Source organism: Hylobates moloch, unplaced genomic scaffold (assembly GCF_009828535.3).
Source record: "Hylobates moloch isolate HMO894 unplaced genomic scaffold, HMol_V3 SCAFFOLD_20, whole genome shotgun sequence".
In the NCBI taxonomy this organism is placed as follows: Eukaryota; Metazoa; Chordata; class Mammalia; order Primates; family Hylobatidae; genus Hylobates; species Hylobates moloch.
Genome location: NW_026652295.1, coordinates 24,809,939 through 24,834,707, shown reverse-complemented (window position 1 = coordinate 24,834,707; position 24,769 = coordinate 24,809,939). Strand labels below are relative to the sequence as shown.

Sequence of the window (24,769 nt, the reverse complement as noted above, 5' to 3'; positions counted from 1 at the left end):
ATCCAGTTCATAATGTCCACTTTCTAGCAGGATTTGATGCTAAATAACAATCTAGTATCTAAGAAGGATGTATATAAACACAGTTGTTTTTTTGTTTGTTTGTTTGAGACAGTCTCACTGTCTCCCAGGCTGGAGTGCAATGGCATGATCTCGACCCACTGCTACTTCTACCTCACAGGTTCAAGCGATTCTCCTGCCTCAGCCTTCCAAGTAGCTGGGATTACAGGCGTGCACCACCATGCCTAGCTAATTGTTGTATTTTTAGTAGAGACGGGTTTTACCATGTTAGCCAGACTGGTCCTGAACTCCTGACCTCAAGTGATCTGCCTGCCTTGGCCTTCCAAAGTGCTGTGATGACAGGCATGAGCCATCATGCCCAAGCAAATACAGTCATTTTCAAGGTGCAAATAGTTGCAGATATTCATTGCTTTCATATATGCATCCTGTCATATGAAACATTTGCAATTCTGCATTCCATACCTGGCCTGACAGGGAAGTGATAGGTGAGGGGCACTACAATGATGCTTGCCTCAAGGTTGGCTGAAAGACTATCAAATGGAATGAAACTGTCTCAAAAGTTTCTATTCAATTGCTGCAAAACTCATTACAAATGTCAGTATTTGGTGCTCTTTTTCTACTCACCATGAATTGCAATAAACTGTAGGATCATCTTCAGAAAAGCTTCCACTTAAAGAAACTAACTCCCACACCCAGGCCTGCAACTAAGCCACAGCTATAATTAATTGCCCTTTGCATCTTCTCTGAAGTATTAGAGACTTTTGTCTCTCATTTGGAAGGAGACTAAGTTTGAAGAATTTAGTCCCAGCATTTACCAATTCTTCTCTTAATGTATAACTATGAAGTTATAAGATTTTTAAACATACAAGAATGCACATGGCCAGGCATAGTAGCTCACACCTGTAATCCCAGCACTTTGAGAGGCCGAGGTAGGTGGATTACTTGAGGTCAGGAGTTCAAGACCAGCCTGGCCAACATGGTAAAACTAATAATATAAAAATTAGCCAGACACAGTGGCATATGCCTGTAATCCCAGCTACTCAGGAGGCTGAGGCAGGAGAATAGCTTGAACCCTGGAGGTGCAGGTTGCAGTGAGCCAAGATTGCACAACTGCACTCCAGCCTTGGTGACAGAGCAAAACTTTGTCTCAATTAAAAAAAAAAAAAAAAAAAAAAGAGAGAGAGAATGAAAGATACATTGCCTCTCTTTAGATACTTGGGTACATGGGAAGAATACTCATGAATGCCAATATCACTGCTGGCATATAAAACGGTTTTGAAGCTCTTTAGAACTAACCTAGAGGGCAATGGAACACACACATTTCTCTGAACATCTGTACTGACACTAAATCCTTACCCTTTGAGAACGAATAAGGATCAGCCACAGGCCATTCTGAAGCTAATCTGGTCATGAGGTATAATACTGTCTTGCGTCAAAAAATCAGGTTTCAAGAAGAATTTGTCTCACCATAAGCTGATGAGAGTAATCCTTCTTGAAAGATGTAAAATAGCTTTGAAGGCAATTCCCAAAAATGTTTTGGTAAAGACTGAATATTTATAAAGCTTCTAAATAAAAATTTTTAGAAGGGCAATACTGACCTATGATGTCAATTCTGACATTCCAAATAAAGCTCCTCCATCTCAAAACTTTTACTCCCCAGATGATGGCTCACATATGCTGGGCTGGCATAGTGACGTTGTACCAGATGCTAGCACTGAAAACTATTATTTCCATTCAATAGATGAGCAACAAAGGCTCAAAGAAGGTGAGTCACCTAATAAGCTAAGTAACTGAGCCAGGTTTCAAACGGGGCCTTTTGATTCCAAAGTGCTCACCCTTGGCTCACTCTTTTGCCTCCCATAACTACTTTGAGTCATTTTCATATACAAAAGAGCCTCCTTTTCAGTACTAAAACACCAAGGGAAAGAAAGAGAGGTGATGATATAATTAATGCAAAATGCCTTAAGGAACACAGAAGTTTTTTCCTATAAGTACAGAAGTTATCTGAAAACGTAAGGTTAATTTCAATGCTTATTACCTTAGCTATCACAGATCCAAAAGAATATAGACCAACATTTTAGATTTAATTTTCCAAATAACAATGATGTTTGTATTGTAAGAAAGCAACTCCATAAGTTCTAAATACCCACAGGGAACTTTTTATTTTAATAGCATGAAGTGTTAAGTCTCCTCTCTCATTCAAATTAATGAGTGTAAAATGCCTATTTCAAGGCCGGGCGCAGTGGCTCACGCCTGTAATCCCAGCACTTTGGGAGGCCGAGGTGGGCGGATCACCTGAGGTTGGGAGTTCGAGACCAGCCTGACTAACATGGAGAAACCTCATCTCTACTAAAAACACAAAATTAGCCGGGCGTGGTGGTGCGTGCCTGTAATCCCAGCTTCTCGGGGGGCTGAGGCAGGAGAATCACTTGAACCCGAGAGGCGGAGGTTGCGGTGAGCCGAGATCGTGCCATTGCACTCCAGCCTGGGCAACAAGAGCAAAACTCCGTCTCAAAAAAAAAAAAAAAAAATGCCTATTTCAGGGGAATAAAGAATACCCTGAGAACTACAAGCCAACTTATTAGGAAAGGTGAGAATGAACAGTAAAGGAACCAGCATATGGCAAAATCAAAAATAATTTGCTTAAGTTATTCTAAGCTCCATGTCCAAACACTTTTACTTCCTACTTTTAAGACTGTTTTCCCCTTTCCTCCCAATAATCTCAACTACCATCTTTTACCATCGTTTATCCTCTATAATACTCATACTAGTCTGATTTTAAAATCAATCACTGGATTTATTCCCTCTACCAGAAGAAATAAATCTGGATCAAAAATTCTATACAGTAGATGTTTTATATTAAAGTTAATCACCTATTTATAAATATAAGAAGACTTCAAGGTATCTCACAATAGCTCCTGCTTCCCTGGCTGGGGTGGACTTGTATTAGAGGTACCCACAGGAAGCGTTGAGCTCTTATGGAGCTCACATCAGAAACTTCAGGAAAACTCCCCACCCCCCAGCCCCAAGCATGATGGCCAACACCTGCCAGCAGAATGCTCTGGACCTTGACTCATCCCAGGTCTGCCAGCCCCTCATTCTGAGTAAGTCATCCTCAGAAAAATAACCTCCCAAGATGACAATGGTATATCAAGGAGAAATTTCATTTCTCACCACCTTTTGGATTTTAAGACTAGATTTATCTGATCATCGGGGAAAGTTAAGGCTGAAGCTGCTATGATTTCAGCTGGTATGATAAGAGTGGAGAGGGTTTGTAGCTAAATAGAGAACAGGCAGAAAGAAAATACACATATTCATGATTTTAAACTTCCGTGATAGTAAGAGCTTCTTTCTAAGAGGATTACATAAACTCTGCAATATCAAATATAGATGATTAAAGTCTCAAACAGTTAACACTCAAAGTGTCAAGCATGAATTATATTGGAAATCCAAACACTTTTGGGGGGAGATTTATTATATCATGAAGAGAAGCAAACTGAAACCTACTTAAATGTGGACATCTAGGCCTAAGAAACAAAATGTGATAAAACTCTATAACATAGTTTAGAAAAATAATTTACCAACTTTCATGAGCATCAACATAACATGTTACTTTATAAAGGTGGTCAACAGTACTATGATTCAAGTTATAAGTGGGGAGAACATGGTACTACAATACTTTTAAGACTTCCCCATGTCGGCAGTATCAATTTATCATATAATGCATACGTAAAAGGCCAAAATGAAGTTGGAATTATCATAATAATACTGTTCAATCCCATCATCAGAGATTAACCATTTGATCTGAATTCCTGCCTTTATTTAAAAAAAGATTATAAAGTCTACTAGCAATTAGGTTGAACTTTACGAAACTGCCAATAGTCAGCAATTTTTGACATGCAAAATATCAGTTTTATAGGGTTCATCTACTATAACTATCTGAAAGTTATTCCCAATAGATCATAAAGGAGTTTAAGGAACAAGGTATATAGCAATCTTTGGCAACATGGCCCCTATCGATTTGAGAAGAAAATGCCTAACCATACTTAGTAGTCTAATAATTATCACAGTCAATATTACTATTAGCAACAGAGAACGAGGACAGAGTATTTTCATCATGGATGTGCCATTGGTGAGTTATATTATTTCCACTTCTTTCGACCTCAGTTTACCTATAATTAAGGAACCAGATGATCACTTATGCCCATTCCAGCTTTATCACAGAACTGAATAAAAGATGTTAGACTGCTGGCAGTCACGATATTTAACCAGGATCGTAAAACCACATTAGAAGTTATTGCTAATTTAGTAGTTTGATCTGATAGAGCAGTAAAGTTTACATCAACTTGCTTTTTTGTTTTTTGTTTTTTTGTTTTTTTTTTTTTTGAGATAGAGTCTAGCTGTTGCCCAGGCTGGAGTGCATTGGTACAATCTCGGCTCACTGCAACCTCTGCCTCCCAGGTTCAAGCAGTTCTCTGCCTCAGTCTCCCGAGTAGCTGGGATTACAGGCACCCACCACCACACCCAGCTAATTTTTGTCATTTTAGTAGAGACAGGGTCACCATCTTGGCGAGGCTGGTCTTGAACTCCTGACTTCGTGATCCACCCGCCAAGGCCTCCCAAAGTGCTGGGATTAGAGGCATTGACTGCGCCCAGCCTGGTGATTTTGTTTGGTTTTTTTGACAGAATAACCTATCCCACCCCCTTCATCTCTCACTCCTTCCCCAATTAAAAATAAAATTACTATTGGCATGCCCCTCAGTAAAGTGCTGGTAAACAAATAAGTAGTTAATATTACCAGATTTGGTTTCTACTTTATAGTCTGTTTTTATAAATGAAAGATCATTAATTTGCATATGAAAATTCCACAACGCAAGGTTAGTTTTTTAGGGTTCTATTGCTTGGGTTTTTTTTTTTTTACAATATGTCTTTTCGTATTGTTTTTTGCTTTTCTTTTTTCAAAACAACAAGACTGTTAAATCACATAACTGGTGTTCACTCCAGCTTGAAACTAATGAAAAATACTACACTAACTTTTATGCATGTCCGTGTGAAGAGACCACCAAACAGGCTTTGTGTGAGCAACATGGCTATTTATTTCACCTGGGTGCAGGCGGGCTGAGTCCGAAAAGAGAGTCAGCAAAGGGGATAAGGGTGGGGCCGTTTTATAGGATTTGGGTAGGTAAAGGAAAATTACAGTCAAAGTGGGTTTGTTCTCTGGCGGGCAGGAGTGGGGGTCGCAAGGTGCTCAGTGGGGGTGCTTTCTGAGCCAGGATGAGCCAGGAAAAGGACTTTCACAAGGTAATGTCATCACTTAAGGCAAGGACCAGCCATTTACACTTCTTTTGTGGTGGAATGTCATCAGTTAAGGTGGGGCAGGGCATATTCACTTCTTTTGTGATTCTTCAGTTACTTCAGGCCATCTGGGCGTATACGTGCAAGTCACAGGGGATGCAATGGTTTGGCTTGGGCTCAGAGGCCTGACACTAACAATATTATGGTACAAATTCAGACTTGTCCATTTCTAGAATTTTCATAGAGGCAAAGCATTAATCTTATTCAATATTTAGTATTGGCTTGGTGCCTGGCATTTTGTTAGGAGATAGGGGAAATACAAAATATAGTATGACATAAATACTGCCCTCCAGAAAGTTACATCCAAGCATACAGGAGTTAATATCTGTGCAAGGTACTATTGGCGATTTAGTGTCCAAGTGCACGCTATTATCATTAAGTGCTAGACAATTAGAAAAGATCAAGATCACAAAGGGCTGAGGCAGGCAGGGAAGAAACTTGGCAGACAGATAGGAAAACAGCAAGAGCAAACAACTTTTCTGCGTACCAGATACCCTAAGAAGCACTTTTCAAAAAGAGCTCCTTTACACTTCCTAACAACCCATTGGGAGAGGTACTATTATCTCCATTTTGCAGGCACAGAAATTGAGATTTAGTGATATTAACCAATTCATCCAGGATTGCATAGCCTAGGAGGCTGATGCACGTATGCAGGAGACTGCACTTGAGTTAATTCCTCAAAGAGAGGGAGGTCTTGGGGAGAGGAAGGAAGAGGGACATGGTAGGAGTGCTGGGGAAGAGAGAACAGTGAGCATAAAGGCCCGGCAATAGGAATGAAGAGACTTCCATCTCCATTCCTGGGAAGAAGTGATAAAGCTTGGCGTGTTAAGTCAGGCTCTGAACAGGCCATATAGTTTGTATCTGGGTACTTTCTTACTAGTCACACAAAGTAAAAGTTTCAAGATAGTAAAAGTTTAGGTGCCCTGTAAAACACAGACACTTTAGGCCGGGCACGGTGGCTCTCGACTGTAATCCCAGCATTTCGGGAGGCTGAGGCTTGCGGATCATGAGGTTAGGAGATCGAGACCATTCTGGCTAACACAGTGAAACCCCATCTCTACTAAAAATACAAAAAAAATTAGCCGGGCATGGTGGCAGGCGCCTGTAGTCCCAGCTGCTCGGGAGGCTGAGGCAGGATAATGACGTGAACCCAGGAGACAGAGCTTGCAGTGAGCCTAAATCGTGCCACTGTACTCCAGCCTGGTGACAGAGGGAGACTCCATCTCAAAAAAAGAAAAAAAAAATATATATATATAGAGAGAGAGAGAGAGACACTTTAGTCTCAATTCTTCTCTATGAGCTCTTTGATAGGAAGTGTTCGAAATTGCTATACTTTCTAGAGGTATATTAATTTTCTTTTAAATCAAGATATTAAAAAGTAAAATTAATAAGACAGCCATTCTCTTTCACGCTCTACAAAATCCAAGTTAGGTTATACACATTTGTCCCTTGCAACAAATGCTGCATGTTTCATTTTCATGATGGCAAAGCAAGTCTATGGTTTTATATCTCAAGGCTTCATCATAAAATACTCAGCCATCCGGCACCAAGAATGGAACAACAACAACAACAACAACAACAAAACCCAAGTCATTAAAAACATACTCGAAAGCTTTCTAAATGATGTTCTGTGGCTGTCTGTAGATGAAACTTGCAAAATATAGAACGTTAGAAACTTGTATAATTTATTTTTCTGCTTCATTTACACCCTGTGGAATCACAGTATCACATTTTATCCAGGAAAAAGGCAAAGCGGTTGAGGCTATTATCTATTCCAGTATACAATTTAAGGGTGTTCTTACCTCACAGTTGCTGAGATCCAGAGAAACCCCTTTCAAGTTATGATTACAAGCCAGGCCCAATAACAGTGCTCTGAGGGGAGGAAACACACATATTAGATACACATTCCACACATTGCCCAAAAGAAAAAATGTAAGCACACTGAATAAAGCCTAGAGAAAGAAGACTGCCTTTTCTGAATCACAGGTCAAGCACCAAGCACCCTCTTACTTTTTAAAATGCCAACTGCATTTCTGCCTCACAACAACAGTGAAAAACTGACTCTGCAGCATTCTTTTGCCTGACAGGCAGTGAGCCCACCATAAATGTAAAACCTGCAGGATTGCTATTCCTATGCAAATAAACCAACAGCACACCTAATTGCATATTGAAATTAAATTGTGCTCATCACAGATAAATTCCCACCTGCATCTGCTTGAGAAGAGCTTTAATAATGTTTAGAATATTATTTAGCAATTGTTATTAGAGTCGCAAAGTAAAGCTAGTTTTCCCTAAGGAATATGTAAGTGAGGAAGTCAGGCTCCGTAGTATACCAGGATGTGAAATTATATCTAGATGAGTTTATTAAACGACATACAGTACTGGGTGGGCAAGGGTATGAAACAAGGCACATGTCTTGAATTGGAGTCCAGGATCATGCCTGTCCAACTACCTGCTGAGCCGGGACAAATCATATCACTGCTGTGAAAAGGGATTTTCTCATCTGCAAATTGAGGAGATTAGACTAATCACTTGGATCCACTTTGACAAGTCAGTCCTATAAAATCCAACACCATCAAGCAAGCTTGAAACAGAAAATTCACACTTGCACACACAACCACTAAATTATAGCGGACAGAAGACCCTAAATCAGACTTTGTGAAAAACAGAGATGAGCATAAGATGGTTCCTGCTCTCAAGCAAGGAAAACAGATATGTGTGTCAATAACTCTAACACAAGGCTGCTAGTGGTAAGTACTAGAAGAGTGGAAATCAGGTATTTATTAACTGGGGGTGACTACCTGTTTTCCATGTTCCCAGGAAAAGGACCTCCACTCAGCATACCCCAAAAATACCCTAGGGTAAGGGTGAGGTGGGAAGGTAGGGAATTATTTTATGCCCAAGTCTCTGAGACTTCCTTTTCTAGTGATTCTCTGGCTTTATCTACCAAGAGAGAACTCCAGCAGTGGCATGGAACACATAGGGGCTTGGCTGCCTCCAGCTACGAGAAGCCCCCTCCTTCCACTCCTTGACCCTGTCAGGAGGCTGGAGGTGAGTGCCTTTTCACTTTTTAAAATCAGTTCACTAGTCCCTTATTCTAAAACACTGTCCTATGAGAAAGACTGGGCATATCTCATCTGTGTACTTGTTCAATTACTCACTAAATTGCTTCTCTTTTCCCAAAAATTACTTATGCCCCCTTTCTTTCACGGGCGCAGTATTGAGTCAGTGAAAGCGCTGGAGGCTGAAAACCAAAAGGCCAGTCCTCACATCCCAGCCCAGCGAGTAATGGTTGAATGACCTTAAGCACATCACTTTTCGTGTGTGTCTCAAGTTCTTGTCAGTAAAATGAGAGAGTTCAGATACTACCAAAGAGGTCCCTTTTATTTCCAACATATGCTGAGTTTCTAGGACTTAGACACATATTTCAACATTGCATTTTTATGGTGCTTATATGGAAGGAAAATACTTCCTACTTTTCTCACATGTGAATTAAGGCCAAGAAAACAAATGATATGCTTAAGGCATTTAATTATAGAAGGCCAATGGTTAGGAGGCAACAACTCATGAGACTAGTGAAAATAAATAACCCATAGGAACTGTCCCTAGTAAAATAAAAGAACAAATACAATAAAGCATACTGGGCACTGGGGAAAAATTCTATAGCAAAATATGTTGTTTATTTTAACCCAATGATGGCAAAATTGCCTTAACAACCATCTTCTAGATCCTCAATCACTATTGCAAAATTGCTTAAGAGAACAATTTGTATTTAATTCTTCCAGCTCCAGATCGGTGGCACTAGTTATAATTTCAGGGTAGCACATTCAACAGGTTTATGAAAAATACTCAGCCAGAAAGATGCGGTCACAGAGAAGGGAGAAAGGGGAGATGGGGTCACGTGGCAGGGAGAAAGGGGATGTCCATGAAGAAAGGCTTGGGGGAGGGAAAATGAAAGACCAAGAATGAGCAGTAAGCAGGAACTCACACTGCACTCTGAGTGATGCTGGAGCAAGGAGCATCCTTGGGACTCACATGAACCAGAATATTCCAGTAATTTTATTTATTTTTTTATTCTTTTTTTTTTTTTTTTTTTTTTTTTTTGAGACGGAGTCTCTCTCTGTCGCCCAGGCTGGAGTGCAGTGGTGCAATCTCGGCTCACTGCAAGCTCCGCCTCCCGGGTTCACGCCATTCTGCCTCAGCCTCCCGGCTAATTTTTTTTGTATTTTTAGTAGAGACGGGGTTTCACCGTGGCCTCCATCTCCTGACCTCGTGATCCGCCCGCCTCGGCCTCCCAAAGTGCTGGGATTACAAGCGTGAGCCACCGCGCCCGGCCATTCCAGCAATTTTAGAAAACACAAAGGAACAGCGTCACCATGTTCTGTAAACCCCCTTGAAATACATTAACATGGACCAAAAAAGGCCTCAAAGGAAAATCACAACAATGAAGTAAACAGTCATATTCTTTGTCTTGCTTCCCCCTTCCACCTCCCGCATAACCCTCTACTTCCCCAATTTGCTTGTAAAAGAATCTCAAATTAAGTGGGAAACTTGTGGGGAAAAATATTGTTATGTCCAAACTTAAAGCGTTGTCTCAAAAGAAATTGTGTTGCTTTCGTTTATTCTCTCAACGGCTACTAATCCCAAACCCTTAGAGAAACAAGGGTTTCTGCAGTTGAAGGTGGAATGAGGTAGGGAACATTGCTGAGCCCACGACAGCTGGCTGAGAGCAGCAGACACTGCTAGGCACTTCCCAGAACCCACTCGGGGTTCTTCCTCTTTACTGGAAGAGCCTCCCAGTGCAGCTTCTCCCTTCTGTCTGATCCTGCTTTCTCCCCCTTCCCTTTTCACCGGTGGTAATCCCAAGAGAATGTCCTTATAAATATTCTACTTGAGAATCTCCATCTCAAAGTTGGCTCCTCAGGAAACTCAATCTTCAACAGTGATTTGGGGCAAATTACTTAGCTTCTCTGAGCCTCAATATCCTCAGCTGTAAAATGGGGATAATGATACTAACTTCTCATCACTGTCATCCACATTAAAGGTGACAGGCCCTATGTAAGCACCCAGCGCAGTGTCAAGTTTAGGGGAGTACTGTGCAAATTCCTTTTCATCCTCACCCTCTCACACACAAACCTGAGAACTTCAGTTTTGTGTTATCTTTTCAAATAATTATATCACATTAAATGTATACATGGAATTTTATTTACACAATCTTCAGTCATGAAGGCTTTCTCCCCATATTAAAATTTTTACTGATTAAAACACAGAGCTGAAGAGACTACTGATTTAACACTATCAAACATTCACACCAATAACATCAGGTCCAAGATTTAACAACTACAAAATATCTTTGAAGTACAACATTTACAGGTATCAATGTGCAATAAAGTACAGTAAGTCCAGCCTTGTTGCAAAGTGAAATATTCCACAAAATCAGTTACATTAACCAGTAAAATGTTACTCTATATTATACAAAAGTAAACAACATTGAACGAATTAAAAATAGAAAACTACTTTGAATATGCTAATTTCCTGCTGATATATTACTAGGACAAGGACCCTCTCTGGTTTTGCTTCCTATCCTGTCATCAGGGGTCTAGCACATTGTAGATGCTCAGTAAGTATTACTTGAATGAATATGAAAATGAGAATGATTATAATAGAACTTTAGAATACGATTCTGATAGCTTTCTTAATATCCATACAAACAGCCAAATCAGGAGGTGTTTATTATTTGTGGCTGTTATATTTAGGGATCCTTAATATATTAACTCAACATTTTTTAAGCCTGCTATAACATAACGTCAGACTTTTTTTTCAGCACTTGACTGGATCTACTTTTTTTTTTTTTTTTTTTTTGAGATGGAGTCTCACTCTGTCACCAGGCTGGCAGTGGTGCAATCTCACCTCACTGCAACCTCCGCTTCCCGGGTTCAAGTGATTCTCCCACCTCAGCCTCCTGAGTAGCTGGGACTACAGGCATGCACCACCATGCCTCGCTAATTTTTGTATTTTTAGTAGAGTCGGGGCTTCACCATGTTGGCCAAGCTGGTCTGAAACTCCTGACCTCAAGTGATCTGCCCACCTCGGCCTCCCAGAGTGCTGGGATTACAGGCGTGAGCCACCGCACCCAGCCTGGATCTACTTTTTTAAAGGCATCCATTGTTTTGGTCATCTGGTACTATATGAAATCAAGAACTTCATACCTCTCGAAACAGAAATAAAAAAGGAAAAGATAATTTATAAATTAAACGAAGCTTAATTTTCTAGTAAGATTAATAGCAGACATTAATTTTAACATTTCATACACATTACAAGGCAAAAATTAAATGCTGATTTACAGTCAGCTGGGAAGGGAGAAATTGATGCATACATTTGAGCATATCTGACAACTTTCATAATCGTAACTACTTGAAAATACCTTCTTTAGACTCAAAGAGAATTTGACCCTACAGTCAAATTCACTGAACTTGTACACTAAACTTTTGACTCTTTCTGGCAATAGTGAACAGAAATCTCAAGGATAATAAATTATTCTCAAACCTCAATTTAGCTAACAATTTTAACTTCACCACTATACCTACACTAGGGATATTTACCTATAAGTTGGCTGCCAAATAAAAGTGCCAAATAGCCCATGCTAACCTCAGTAATTCAGAAACCAAAGTAGCTAAAAATTCATTCTGTTGCATACATACAATGTGTTTAGAGTTTATTACTATTAGTAGAAAGATTTAGAGTAAATGCTGATGAAAACACACACACACACACACACACACACACACACACACACACACACACACCACACACACACACACACACACACACACACACACACACACACACACACGAACGAATATGCCTGAAATGGAACGAACAGAGGTTAATATAAAAGCAATAGTAAGTACCTGGGAGTACAACTTTTGTAGATCAGTGACTCCTGCCAAGGTCATAAACCAAAAGATGTTTTTTCTTAGAAGATGCAATAATATCAATAGTGCACAATGTACTTTTTAAAATTTTAATTTATTTTTCTGCCCCAGAGTAAAAAGGCATTCTCATCTGTGGTTTTTGTCTTTGGATTATATATCTTTCTCCCTTCCCTCAAGCACATTCGTAAAAACAAGTTGAACTTTAAAAGCTCTGGAGAAAGTGAATTAACCACTCACTTTAAGGGCTCAGGAGACAGTTTTGTGCCTGAAAGGTTGATGTGCATCAAAGCCAGAGAACTACTAAAAAATTGCTTGAAAGATGGAGGTACTTCTTTTCCTTTCCTGAAAAAAACACAAGAGTTATACAAGCGGTTACACCTTCATCAAACATATTCATTGATTATTCAGACACTGTGAAATCAACAAATCAGTCATATTTTCTGTAGAAATTTAAAAGTAAACAGAAACAAATAAATGTCCAAAACCTAAAGCTATAAATCCAGTATCATTAAAGGAACCACTTAAGGGAGGTAAAGAAACATTTAGTCCATAAAATAATTCATTGGTATTCTTCATAGCCAATGAATTCATTGTGTTTTACCTCTTGATTAGGAAACTCCATGTTTGGAATTTTTAAAAACAGGAGGTCAAAGAAGATGTATATTTCTCACCAATTTAAAAGCTTTCTCACTGGGTGGCACAAAATGTTAGAGATCAATACCTGCATTTGGCAATGTTTTTAGATGTAGCAGGTTTCACATGCAACAAGATTGTGATCTGATGTTGAGCTAAAACAGCACAGAAAGTCCAAATGGCACAAAGCCTGCATTACAAATAGCCTATTCAGCTAGTATGTCCATACCACAAACCTAATCATTTCAGGCCAACTATTAGAACAGTGAAAGACAAATCTACAAAATAAAATGGCTATAACCTCCGAATACATCCCCTTGCTACTACACAGAAAAGTATGTAGATCAAATCATACAGCTCAATAATAAGGTAGCATCAACACTATATGATAAGGGTTTAAGAAAAACAGGATTCAAGAGTCCAAGACGGAATCTCAACACTGTGCTTGTTCTGTTCTATCTGATAGAAATGATGGAAGGATTGAATAAGTCAGTATATGTAAAGCACTTAGGCTGATGCAGAGTAAGCACTCACTTAATGATAGTTATTCATATTCTGTGGAGGGATTCATGGAATCTCAGGGCAGAGGGTAGGGTATCCTAGTGGTTTAGCTCAACCACATAATATTCAATAATATTTAATGTACAGAGATCTGGGAAAATTTCAATATTTGACAGTTTTTTTTTAAGTTTTAAAACAGGACAATTAAAGGCTATTTGAGAAGAAAAATCTAAACAACCAAAATATCTGAGAAGATGAAAAATAAAACTAAGAGGAAAGAGAATTCTGGTAGACTGTGTGAGATAAGAAATCTCAAACAACTCTGTTTCCATATAGTGGAATAATGTAAGTTGTATATTCTTGTTCACTTTCTGCTGAGAAAATAACTTACTCTAAATATATTTCTTCTCCTGCTATTCTGTCTCAGTTTTGAGTATCCCAGTGTTTCCAAATATTCACTGCCCCTTTTTGAAGAAGGATGATGCTTCATCCCTCTACTGACAGCAGCCTTGTCCATGTGACTCTCTTTGGCCAGTGAGACGTGAGCAGAAATGATGTGTATGACTTCCAGAGAGAAGCCTTGGGAGCCAGTATGTGCACTGCCATGATATGATCTCTTTTTCTCTGCTGTATGACTGTGAATGTTCTAGATAGGAGGCTGCTCTGCCTCCTGGAGTGAAGGTTATATGCCAGCCCACAATGGACATGTCACAAAATCACTGTTGCTGAAAGCCATGGACATTGGAGGAAAGTGATTACTGTTACTGTGGAACAATCTAACTTATCCTGATGGATACACTTATGAAATTATCTGTGAATAAAAGAATGAATAGTCTGGCTGACAATCCACACCTCAACGTAAATGCAGTAATTTCAACAAAATTACTAAGGGCTTTCTACCACTATATCTAGGTAAGGTATTAGGTATTAAACAGTTTAATCACAACCTTTCATGTGGAAGACAAGACAATTTGTTAGCGCAATTCTGTTCTATAAGCTTAACAGCTCTACTGAAGACCAGTCATCACAGAATTCACAGTATTTTGAACTCAAAAGTGCTGATTATACAAAAACCTTTATAGTCTGTGCTTTCATCTTGTAACCCAGTTCCCCAGTCAATTACTGCTCCACCAAAGCATGGCTTTATAAGCTGGCTTCAAATATATGAGTTGACTAGGTTTCAATTAAAACTTTCAAATGTTCCCCAAAATATAGTTATCATGGAAAATTCAACTTTTCCCACCATTATATTTTCAGACTTCACACTCCCTAACTTTAATCTGTGGAGGTATTTGTGGCATATTTTTGCTACTGTAAAGATTTAATCACTATTGAAGTAATAAAAAATAGTACTTTAATATACAAAGTAATTGATTTGCAAGGCACAGTTATGGAATAATGCATGCTACAAAACTGAATTTTCCAAATAAGTGAGGGTTATCCTTTTAAATATATAAGGCCTTTAAAAACTAGAAAAAATAAAAATATTTCTAATATTAACCAATACCCCTGTTATTTAAAAGCATATAACTAAAATATTATTTATTATTTATGGTCATAATTATAAATGCTAAGTGTTGAACTGTATTAATTCTTTAGCTATTCCCGGATTCCATACCTATCTAACCCATGTACTTTTCATAATTCCTCTGATAATTCCTCTATAGTCTCTTTGCATTATAAGTTGCTACCGTTTGTGAATCCTTGATGCTTCTAATCTACAGCCTTATTCTGCGAACAATCATAGGAGTGTATAAGTGAAGTAGTCAGACTGGCCCTCAATTGCTTCTACAAGTGAAAATGCATGAGCTTTGAGATAACTATTCTCTTTACTCTCCGAAAGTAGTTTATACCTATATCCAAGCTCACCTGTGCGAAATATCTATAAAAGTTTCTAAAAGGGTTTTTCCCATGTTAAGACAGATTGCCTGACCACATATGAGAAATAGTGCGTTATCACATAGTTCACGTAGGCAGGCTGGCATTATTGGTAAGAACATTAACCTACATTTAAAACGATAAAACAAAAACTTGGCCGGGCGCAGTGGCTCACGCTTGTAATCCCAGCACTTTGGGAGGCCGAGGCGGGCGGATCACGAGGTCAGGAGATCCAGACCACAGTGAAACCCTGTCTCTACTAAAAATACAAAAAAAAATTAGCCGGGTGTGGTGGTGGGTGCCTGTAGTCCCAGCTACTTGGAGAAGCTGAGGCAGGAGAATAGCATGAACCCGGGAGGTGGAGCTTGCAGTGAGCCGAGATTGCACCACTGCACTCCAGCCTGGGCGACAGAACGAGAATCCGTCTTAAAAAAAAAAAAAAAAACTTGAATCTTCAAGGCCTAATATTCATAGATAACGCTTAAGGCCGCCTTCTTTCATATACAACGTTCACCCTTTATCACTCCGTTTTCCTTATCACTACAACTTTTTCTCAGAAAAAGACAATTCCAGATGACAATGAGAGCAGAAATAAATCTATACCGGTGAGAGAAGACAGTTCTGGAGAGGTTGAGCACAGCTAAATATTGAAGGCATCCTCGGAGAAGAGCTCCACAGACCTGAAAAAGAAATAAGGCACACTTCTTTTCAAGTATTTCCAGGTCCAGGAGAATCTTTTCTTAGAGGTCCCCTATATCCCATCTAAATAGCTCTTCTGAGACCCCTCAGAGCAATATATATATATATTTTAAATTTACCATGTCCAGGGAACATTCTGTATTGGATAAATCCAGATGAGCAATGGCATTTGGCTGGGCCAAAAAATTATACATGTGCTTGAAAAAAAAAAAAAAAGATAAATGTTAGGATTCTAGAAACACACACATACACACAATGCAAGTTAATGTTTTAAAAGGAAGTTGTCAGAATTTCTCAGATCATTCTCTGTTCTTCCCAAGGGGATTACCAGAATTTTCTGTCATTCCTTTATGTTCCCTGACAGTGAAAATCCCAGGAATAGTTAAAATTATGTTGGAGTAAAAAAAGGCCAAATGGAATACTGAAAACCAAACCCCCATTTTGTTACACATGACTTAGTTTTGCTGATTAGGTTAATTTTTATTATAGAATTTTGGAACTGTGCTAATTCACTTTAACTCCTGAGACTAAAATACCACCTGAACTGCAGTCACTCTATCAAAATGCTAATCACTTTTGAAAGTTTGCAGAACTACAAATCTGAATTTGAACCATAGGATGGTCTCAGGCTATCCTCTCTTCTGTACGACATAATGATTTTTCTACCCTTAGTTACTTCTCAAAGCTAACAAGAATGGCTTGGCAGCAATATGAGTGCTTTTTTAAAATTTTCACTAATAGCTGAGATACTTCGGTTTCAGAGGGTCACAATGCCTAAACCTCCCCAGTCCTCTCATTCAAGGCCACCAAAATAATGAGACTGATCAACAGATCAGTTCAACTGAGATGCTGAACACCAACAGCGATGTTGTTCTGGAATTACTCTGTATGTGTAGCAACTGCCAGAGCCCACCCATAACAAACTGAGTCCAAGCTCCCTGCCACCAGGCAAATAGCTTAAATTCTCCTCTGCTTCACTGGATGCCACTGGATACTTGCAAAATCAAACAAGCTTATACTGAATATGTCCTTGCAAACATTTACTATGTATAGCAGTTTGGCTATATGGTGCTTCGGAAGAATCCTATCAAGGAATTCAGAAGAGCAAAAAAATAGACTGTAAACACTTAACACTTTAAGATAACCATACACACAGAATGACATTTATTTATTTATTTAATTTATTTATTTTAAGACAGGGTCTGGCTCTATTGCCCAAGCTGGAGTGCAGTGGTATGATCTCGGCTCACCGCCACCTCCACCTCCCAGGCTCAAGCCATCCTCCCGCCTCAACCTCCTGAATGGCTGGGACTACAGGCCTGTGACACCACGCCCAGCTAATTTTTGTACTTTTTGTAGAGACAGGGTTTCAACATATTGTCCAAGCTGGTCACAAACTCCTGGACCCCAGAGATCGACCTGCCTTAGCCTCCAAAAGTGCTGGAATTCTAAGCGTGAGCCACTGCACCCAGCCATAGAATGGATTTTGTTATGAAAAGTTCTGATTGAGAAAAGTCATTTTGTTCTCACATGAAGATCCTCTGCCTCTCTCTCTGTTTGCCTGGCAAAAATTGTCTCAAGGGACTTTTAAGTTTACTGTGGCTTTGCTCCCAATCACCAGCTGGGGGAGCTCTTATCACCATGAAATGGTGACAAGACTATTTGCCCACACTTCTCCAAAGAGGCCAGGCCCTGCTAGGCTGCTTTCCCTGAGGGCGCAGGGTCAGGTAAACTCCTGCACCTGCCGCCAGGCTCCTGGAACTTTTGCCTTCCCCGCCCACTCTCCCTTCCAGCCCACTCTCAGGCCTCATCGTTTCACTCCCCAGAAGCAAGCTACAACAGGACCCACCCTGGCCAGAAAAAGAAATCTTGAGCTATTTTGTTGTTTTAGGTGACTATTAATGTTCCTATTTTAGCTGAATCTTACTAATCTTCAGCCTCTCCTTTTATCCTTCCCTCTATTCTTCTACTTTGCCACAGTATTATTTTGGTGGTGTCACATTGGCCTTCTTGTTTTATTTTGGGAAGGAGCAGATTTATGAACTGTCAGTGAACTGAAACTGGAAAATGGATTGAAAAATCATGGCACACCAGGAATCAAGTATTATTTAAATAATTTTAAGTGCAAGGGAGAGGAAAAGGAAAAAAAATACAAAAAGGCCTTCATTTGTACTTCCTGCCTTACAGGTAAACCAAAACAAGAGAAATAAGAATAAATTTCGCAGTGTTTTTCAGCCCTGTGGCAAAGCAGTGGAATGCAAATTAAGGCCCTTCAAAGATGGCTGCTGGGTGTAGGCCATGTTGTTAAAGAAACAATTCTTCTAAATTCTATCTTGGTGACCGGAGGGGATCATTCGCCACATATGGAAATGAGATCATACCTAATCCACTGTGTCAAAGATCTGCCAAATATTACATTATTGATTCAGTTACATTAAAAATTTTATTATAATTGAGGGAGTAGTTTTTGCCTTCATATTCAAACTCCGAAGAAATAGCCCCAGGTTATGTGTAGACCACTCTTCTCCCTATTTTATTCACAGAATAGACGAGTGCTCAGGTTTATCCCAGTACTCCCTTTCAATTGTAACCTGTAAAAATAACCATCAGTCTTCCCAGTAACAATAATAATAATGAGAAACTTCTGTTAATGTTCCCAAGCTTCCTTACCAGGCAATTTTAACCTGTAAGCTAATGGGTTTTCGTTGTTGTTGTTATTGTTTGATACGGAGACTCACACTGTCGCCCAGGCTGGAGTGCAGTGGCGTAATCTCGGCTCACCAGGCGTGAACGCCTCCTGGGTTCATGCCATTCTCCTGCCTCAGCCTCCTGAGGACCTGGGACTACGGGCACGTGCCACCACGCTTGGCTAATTTTTGTATTTTTAGTAGAGATCGGGTTTCACCATGTTGGCCAGGCTGGTCTCGATCTCCTGACCTCATGATCTGCCTGCCTCAGCCTCCCAAAGTGCTGGGATTACACGTGTGAGCCACCATGCCTGGCCCCTGTAAGCTAATGTTTTTAAATGAAGAAAAAAAATTCTTCAACAGCATTACTTCCAAAAAAATGTGAACTTCAGCATCATTAAGTGAGAAAAAAAAATTGTGGTGATATATGACATTTAATTAACGAAGGCTCTGGAATTTTCAGTAAAACACTTCATAAGCTTGTATCTAAATGATTCAAAGGTGTCATGACAAAGACAGAGGCAGGGAAATGCACTGCAAAGTCACGTTTAGAATTATTCCAGACTTACTAAACACAGCTTCTTCGAAGATGGAATAAAGAAAAGAAAACTTACTGAGAGGTCATCTCCACGAAGGACGTTCCCTGAGAGGTCGAGGTGGACGAGGGTAGAGGCGGTCAATGGATTGGCACTGAGTGACTGAGAAAGGCTGTTCACCCCTGCAATATCAAGAAAATCCAGGCTCAGCTTGCACTCCAGGAAACAAAATGAGGTTTGTGTTTCTATAACTGGCCCAACACTTCCATCAACTTGCAGGACTGAGGTTAACCATGAGCACTGTCCCCGAAAGGTGGCGCTATGATTGTGTCTCCTTTTGACACACCCTCAGGAAGAACAGGTTGGTCAAAGACACAACCCCCTCACTGAATCGGAAGGAGTAATGAATTGGCTTCCCTTTGCTCCATGTCTTCTGATATGTCCAAGGACAGAAAGGATTTTAATCTGAAGCCTTAGAATGATGAAAGCAATCTAGTTGACAATGTTTATCCTTCTCTTAATCCTGCCAGGTGATTCTTGAGTTAGTGCCTGGTGTTTAAATGATGCATGTCCAAATTCAGATAATTTAGGCTATTTAAAGTATTGGGAAGTTAAAAAGAGAAGTATACAGCTCTTCTTAAAATGTATTACATTCAAGGAAACATTTGGATTAAAATGGATTTCACAAAGAATGAGAAGATGATCTGTATACCATGTAAGATGCAATCACAGGGAAAAACGTGTAATTAGCACTCTATACACTCTTTACATACATAATACAAATGGCTCAAGTTAACATAAACTGAACTAAACTGACAAATTCACCTCAGAAAACAAAGAATGAATATGTGAGGAGGCTGCTTATCCTGTATGGATAGAACTAAGTTCTCTTATAGGTGGGTAACAGTTATTGACAGGCCCGCTAGTCATGGTTGTCTAGTGGGCCACTTCTTTTCAGAAGGGAATAGGAGCATTTTGAGGTGTGTCATTACAAAATGGGAGCCCAGAAGGGTCTAATCACTCACTGAGACTCAATCACTCACCGAAGCACTGATGATTTTACTTGGCATAATGGGATTGTGAGAGATAGCAAAGCTCTTCATGTTTCTACCAAAAGTCCATGGTTCCAAATTATATATTTTAGAAATATGGCTATTTCTTAATTGGGTATACTTTTATAAATTATTGTGTTCTTATTTTTCGGCAAAATTTTTTGAAAATCTCAACCTATCAAACTGAGACTCAAGTTAAGTCAACTACTCTAAAGAACCAGGAAAAGGTTTTCTTTCCCCTCCACATTTGGGCAGACCCTTCATGGAGAAGACGGGCCAAGGTCAGGTCTGCCAGTAAGAGCCAGTTCTGGTCATAGCAGCAGGATCTGATGAGGGTACTACAAGAGCTGTGGGGTGCAGGTGCAGCCTTCCACTGGAGCACCTCCCTGCTGTGAGCTTAGAACGTTCAGTGTGGGGCTGATAAAGAGGCCATTGTCTTCTCCAGCTTCAGAGAGTTATAATAAACTGATTCTAGTGTGTGTCTGATAAAGGCTACTGAGCCATTTCTCAAAGTGGGCGCACATTTCGGTGGGTATACAGGAGACCGAGACTTTGAATAAAAAATATTTAAGTGCAAAGAACTTGGCTGTCAACTCACCATTTACTAAATGCTAATAAAATGCTGGGAATTAGGAGATAAATATAAATAAGATCTTTTTTTTACCCTCAAAAATTGCAAAGACTGTTAGGGAAAAACTTAATTAGACTCTACAATGAAAAGTCAGTGCTACACAAGGAATATTCATTTCAATAAACCTTTATGGAAATCCTACTGTGTACCAGGCAGGGTCTTCTGAGATACCATCTTACTCACTGAAGGCCAGTGGAGCAGGAGACACAGACAGCCGAATAATCACTATCCAGTGAGGCAGTAACTATCAATGGGGCAAGAACAAGAGCTTGGCAGTAGAGGAGGAGGAAATTTGATTAATTGTGTTAGATAAGAGGAACGTACAGTGGCTTATAAAAAAAGGTTATTTTCTGGAGGTTATCTTCTATAACTGTTTAAACGACCAACTTCCTTTAGTTTGTCCTGATATTAGTATTAATATATTTTTAATGGAATAACTGAGTCCAAAACATACGGCCAATACCAGATTCTCATCAAGAAAATCATTTGTAAAATCATTTCCTTAGTGAGGTATAACAAAACTCAATAAATAAATGCCCAAAATAGATGGCTAAATTAGTCCTGACAGCAAAATGCTCCTTGACAAGTGTGGGAGCTTGGCAGTTGTCCAACATCTGAATAGACCCAAGAGAGCATCATGTTATCAGCTCAGCTTCATGCTACTGAAACAGCATGAAGGATTTCCTCTGCTGTCCCCTAAGCCCATGTTCACATGAGGCCTGTGTTAATAAGCTCATGAACAGTGGAGAATTATAAAAGTATAGAATTGAAAAAAAATCAAGGCTCTTAACAGCCCTAACTTAACACATTTACATGCCTTTCTCGATTCTGGCTGTCTAGTGATTTTGACCATTCTGTTACTTATTATTGTAGTGTTTACAGCTGGAAAAAGGTGGTACCAGATGGTTCTGCCTTGACATAATCTGGCAACCAGCAGGACATTTGCTAGAAATCCAGAAAACTATCAGTTAGCTAACATCTGAGATAAAGAAAGGGTATTTGGAGGCAGTGGCGATGTCATGGGGAGTTGTTGTTTTTTTTTTTTTAATCTGTTTTGCGTTATCAAGCCATGAATACAAATGCTAGTCAAATTCACCAGAAGCTTAACACTGCAATGTAACTCCAGTCATTTTAAATCTGCGAATCTTTCAGATCCTATGTAAAATACTTCAAGAAGTCAATTTTTTTAAAAAAAAACATTTCAAGATATTTTTGTCTTAGGGCAATTTGAAATTATTCAGGCCAGGCATGGTGGCTCATGCCTGTAATCCCAGCACATTGGGAGGCTGAGGCAGATGGATCACCTGAGGTCAGGAATTTGAGACCAGCCTAGCCAACATGGCGAAAACTCATCTCTACTAAAAATACAAAAATTAGCTGGGCATGGTGGCACATGCCTGTAATCCCAGCTACTCGGGAGGCTGAGGCAAGAGAATTGCTTGAACCCTGGAGGTGGAGGTTGCAGTGAGCCAAGATCGTGCAAGTAAGCCAAGATCGTGCAACTGCACTCCAGCCCGAGCGACAAAGTGAGACTCCATCTAAATAAAATAAGATAAAAATTCTTCAAGTCATGTTATAAAACAATGCTAATTCTCAAAACACATATTTAAATATATACATATTTTATTGCAGGTAAAAGATAAATGGGAGGACCCTTATTTGTAAAGGGTACAGGCGATCTGGGGCTGTCCTCATCATAAGGAAGTGGAGAAGTCCAGCTGTGCCCGTAAGACCTCCCCACTGTTACCACACTAAAAGGGACAGGGACATCAGGGAGAGGTGGCACTGAAAGTCCTCAGAACCAAACTTGCCCTCGGAAGGATAAATGATCACTACATCCTTTTATTTGTTATATAGTAATGAACAAATGAATTAAATATAATCAAGGATTATTAATATAATCAGTTTTTCGTTTTTGTTTTCTTTTTTTTTTTTTGAGATGGAGTCTCGCTCTGTCGCCCAGGTTGGAGTGCAGTGGTGCAATCTCGGCTCACTGCAAGCTCCACCTCCCGGGTTCACACCATTCTCCTGCCTCAGCCTCCGAGTAGCTGGGACTACAGGCGCCCGCCACCAGGCCCGGCTAATTTTTTGTATTTTTATTAGAGACGGGGTTTCACCGTGGTCTCGATCTTCTGACCTCGTGATCCGCCCGCCTCGGCCTCCTAAAGTGCTGGGATTACAAGCGTGAGCCACCGCGCCCGGCCTGTTTTTGTTTTCTAAAGGACAGGTTCTCACTCTGTCACCCAGGCTGGAGTGCAGTGGCACTGTCATAGCTCACCGCAACCTAAAACTCCTGAGCTCAAGCATCCTCCCACCTCAGCCTCCTGGGTGGCTAGAATTACAGATGCAATTCATATAATCAGGTTTTAAAAAACCACCTTTATCTTATAAACGACTTAAACTAGACCTATGGAGCACACAATAAATAATGAATGCTTTTAATATGTACACAAGTCATATAAACTTTTTTTTAAAATAGATTAACACTATAAACAGAAAACTAACAAAGGATGTAAACTTAGTGATTTCCCTAAAAGAAATACAAATGACTAAGGAACAAGGGAGTTCAGAGGGGGTCTGCCTTCTTATTTATACTTTTTAGCATCTTCTAAATCTTTACCATAAATGTGTACTACATTGATAATTATCAGAAAAAGGTTTCTATAAAATGGATTTGCTGAAGTAGAACAGTGATAATGTAAAGGAGTTAAACTTCACTGTAAGATCTGTAGATGGCTTCAGGCACTAGGTCTGAAAACACTGACTCCTGGGGAAATCCCTTTGGTATTTATTTTCATGCCTTAATCTTAAATATGTGTGTATAAACGTGTGCACATAAAATCATGGGACTTACGGAACTAATCTCAATTTCAAACCATTCTTAATTTAACTGCATGTTCAGAATAATGTATGATGGCATGGATATAAAATCATCAAGGGATGACTTTGCTTCACTCATTCAACCAAGGCACATTCTGTAAGAGACTGAGAAGTGCCAGGACACAGCAATGAATGAGGCAAAGCCCTTATTGTCCAGAAATGTACGGGCTAAGACACAATCAAATGTGATGGACACATGCTAAGACAGAGGAATTTACAAAGGGCTATGGAACACAGAGAAAGGAGCATCTAGTCATACAGGGTGTGGTGAGAGGGGGTTGTCTGAGAACATTTCAAAGAGAAAGTGAGAAGCAGCCAGGCACAGTAGCTCATGCATGTAATCCCAGCACTTTGGGAGGCTAAGGCAGGCAGATCGCTTGAGCTCAGGAGTTCGAGACCGGCCTGGGAACATGGAAACCCTGTCTCTACAAAAAAATTAGCTGGGTGTGGTAGTGCATTCTTGTGGTCCCAGCTACCTGGGGAGCTGAGGCGGGAGGATCGCTTGAGCCCAGGAGGTCGAGGCTGCAATGAGCCAAGATCGTACCACTGCACTCCAGCCTGGGTGACAGAGCAAGACCCTGTCTCCAAAAAAATAAATAAATACAATTTAAAAATCCACCTCCAACTTTTTTTCAATCCACCTCCGATTTTTTTTTTAATCCACTTCCATTTTTTTTTTTTTTTGAGACAGAGATAGAAGCTGAATCTGCATAGGATGCACAGTAATTCATGAGACATTCCAGGTAAGGACACTAAGGTTGCTCTAGGTAGAAGCTGATGCATATAAAAACATAAGACAGCTCAGGATGATGATAATTATGATGATGGTGGCGGTGGTGGTGCTGGTACTGGTGGGGGTGACGGTAGCAGTTTACTAAGCACTTGGTGACAGAAACCATACTATATGTATATTAAATCATTTAACTCTACCTGTGTAGAAATAAGATACTGTTATTTCTGTCCT

General features: G+C 39.8%; 1 protein-coding gene across 15 annotated transcripts in view; it reads right to left on the bottom strand.

The window, feature by feature from the left end:
- Positions 1-24,769, bottom strand: part of CARMIL1 (capping protein regulator and myosin 1 linker 1) — a 337,716-nt gene that overhangs the window by 108,101 nt on the left and 204,846 nt on the right. For all 15 annotated transcript variants that reach the window (XR_009211234.1, XR_009211235.1, XR_009211233.1 and 12 more), the window contains 5 exons: positions 19,321-19,424; positions 16,139-16,216; positions 15,924-16,000; positions 12,546-12,650; positions 7,176-7,245 (listed from right to left, as the gene is read on the bottom strand). Coding sequence is in view for 11 of the 15 variants with exons in the window: in XM_058432050.1 (XP_058288033.1) it covers positions 7,176-7,245; positions 12,546-12,650; positions 15,924-16,000; positions 16,139-16,216; positions 19,321-19,424 (434 nt within the window). In the remaining 4 variants the exon portion in view is untranslated. The remainder of the gene's footprint in view (positions 1-7,175; positions 7,246-12,545; positions 12,651-15,923; positions 16,001-16,138; positions 16,217-19,320; positions 19,425-24,769) is intronic.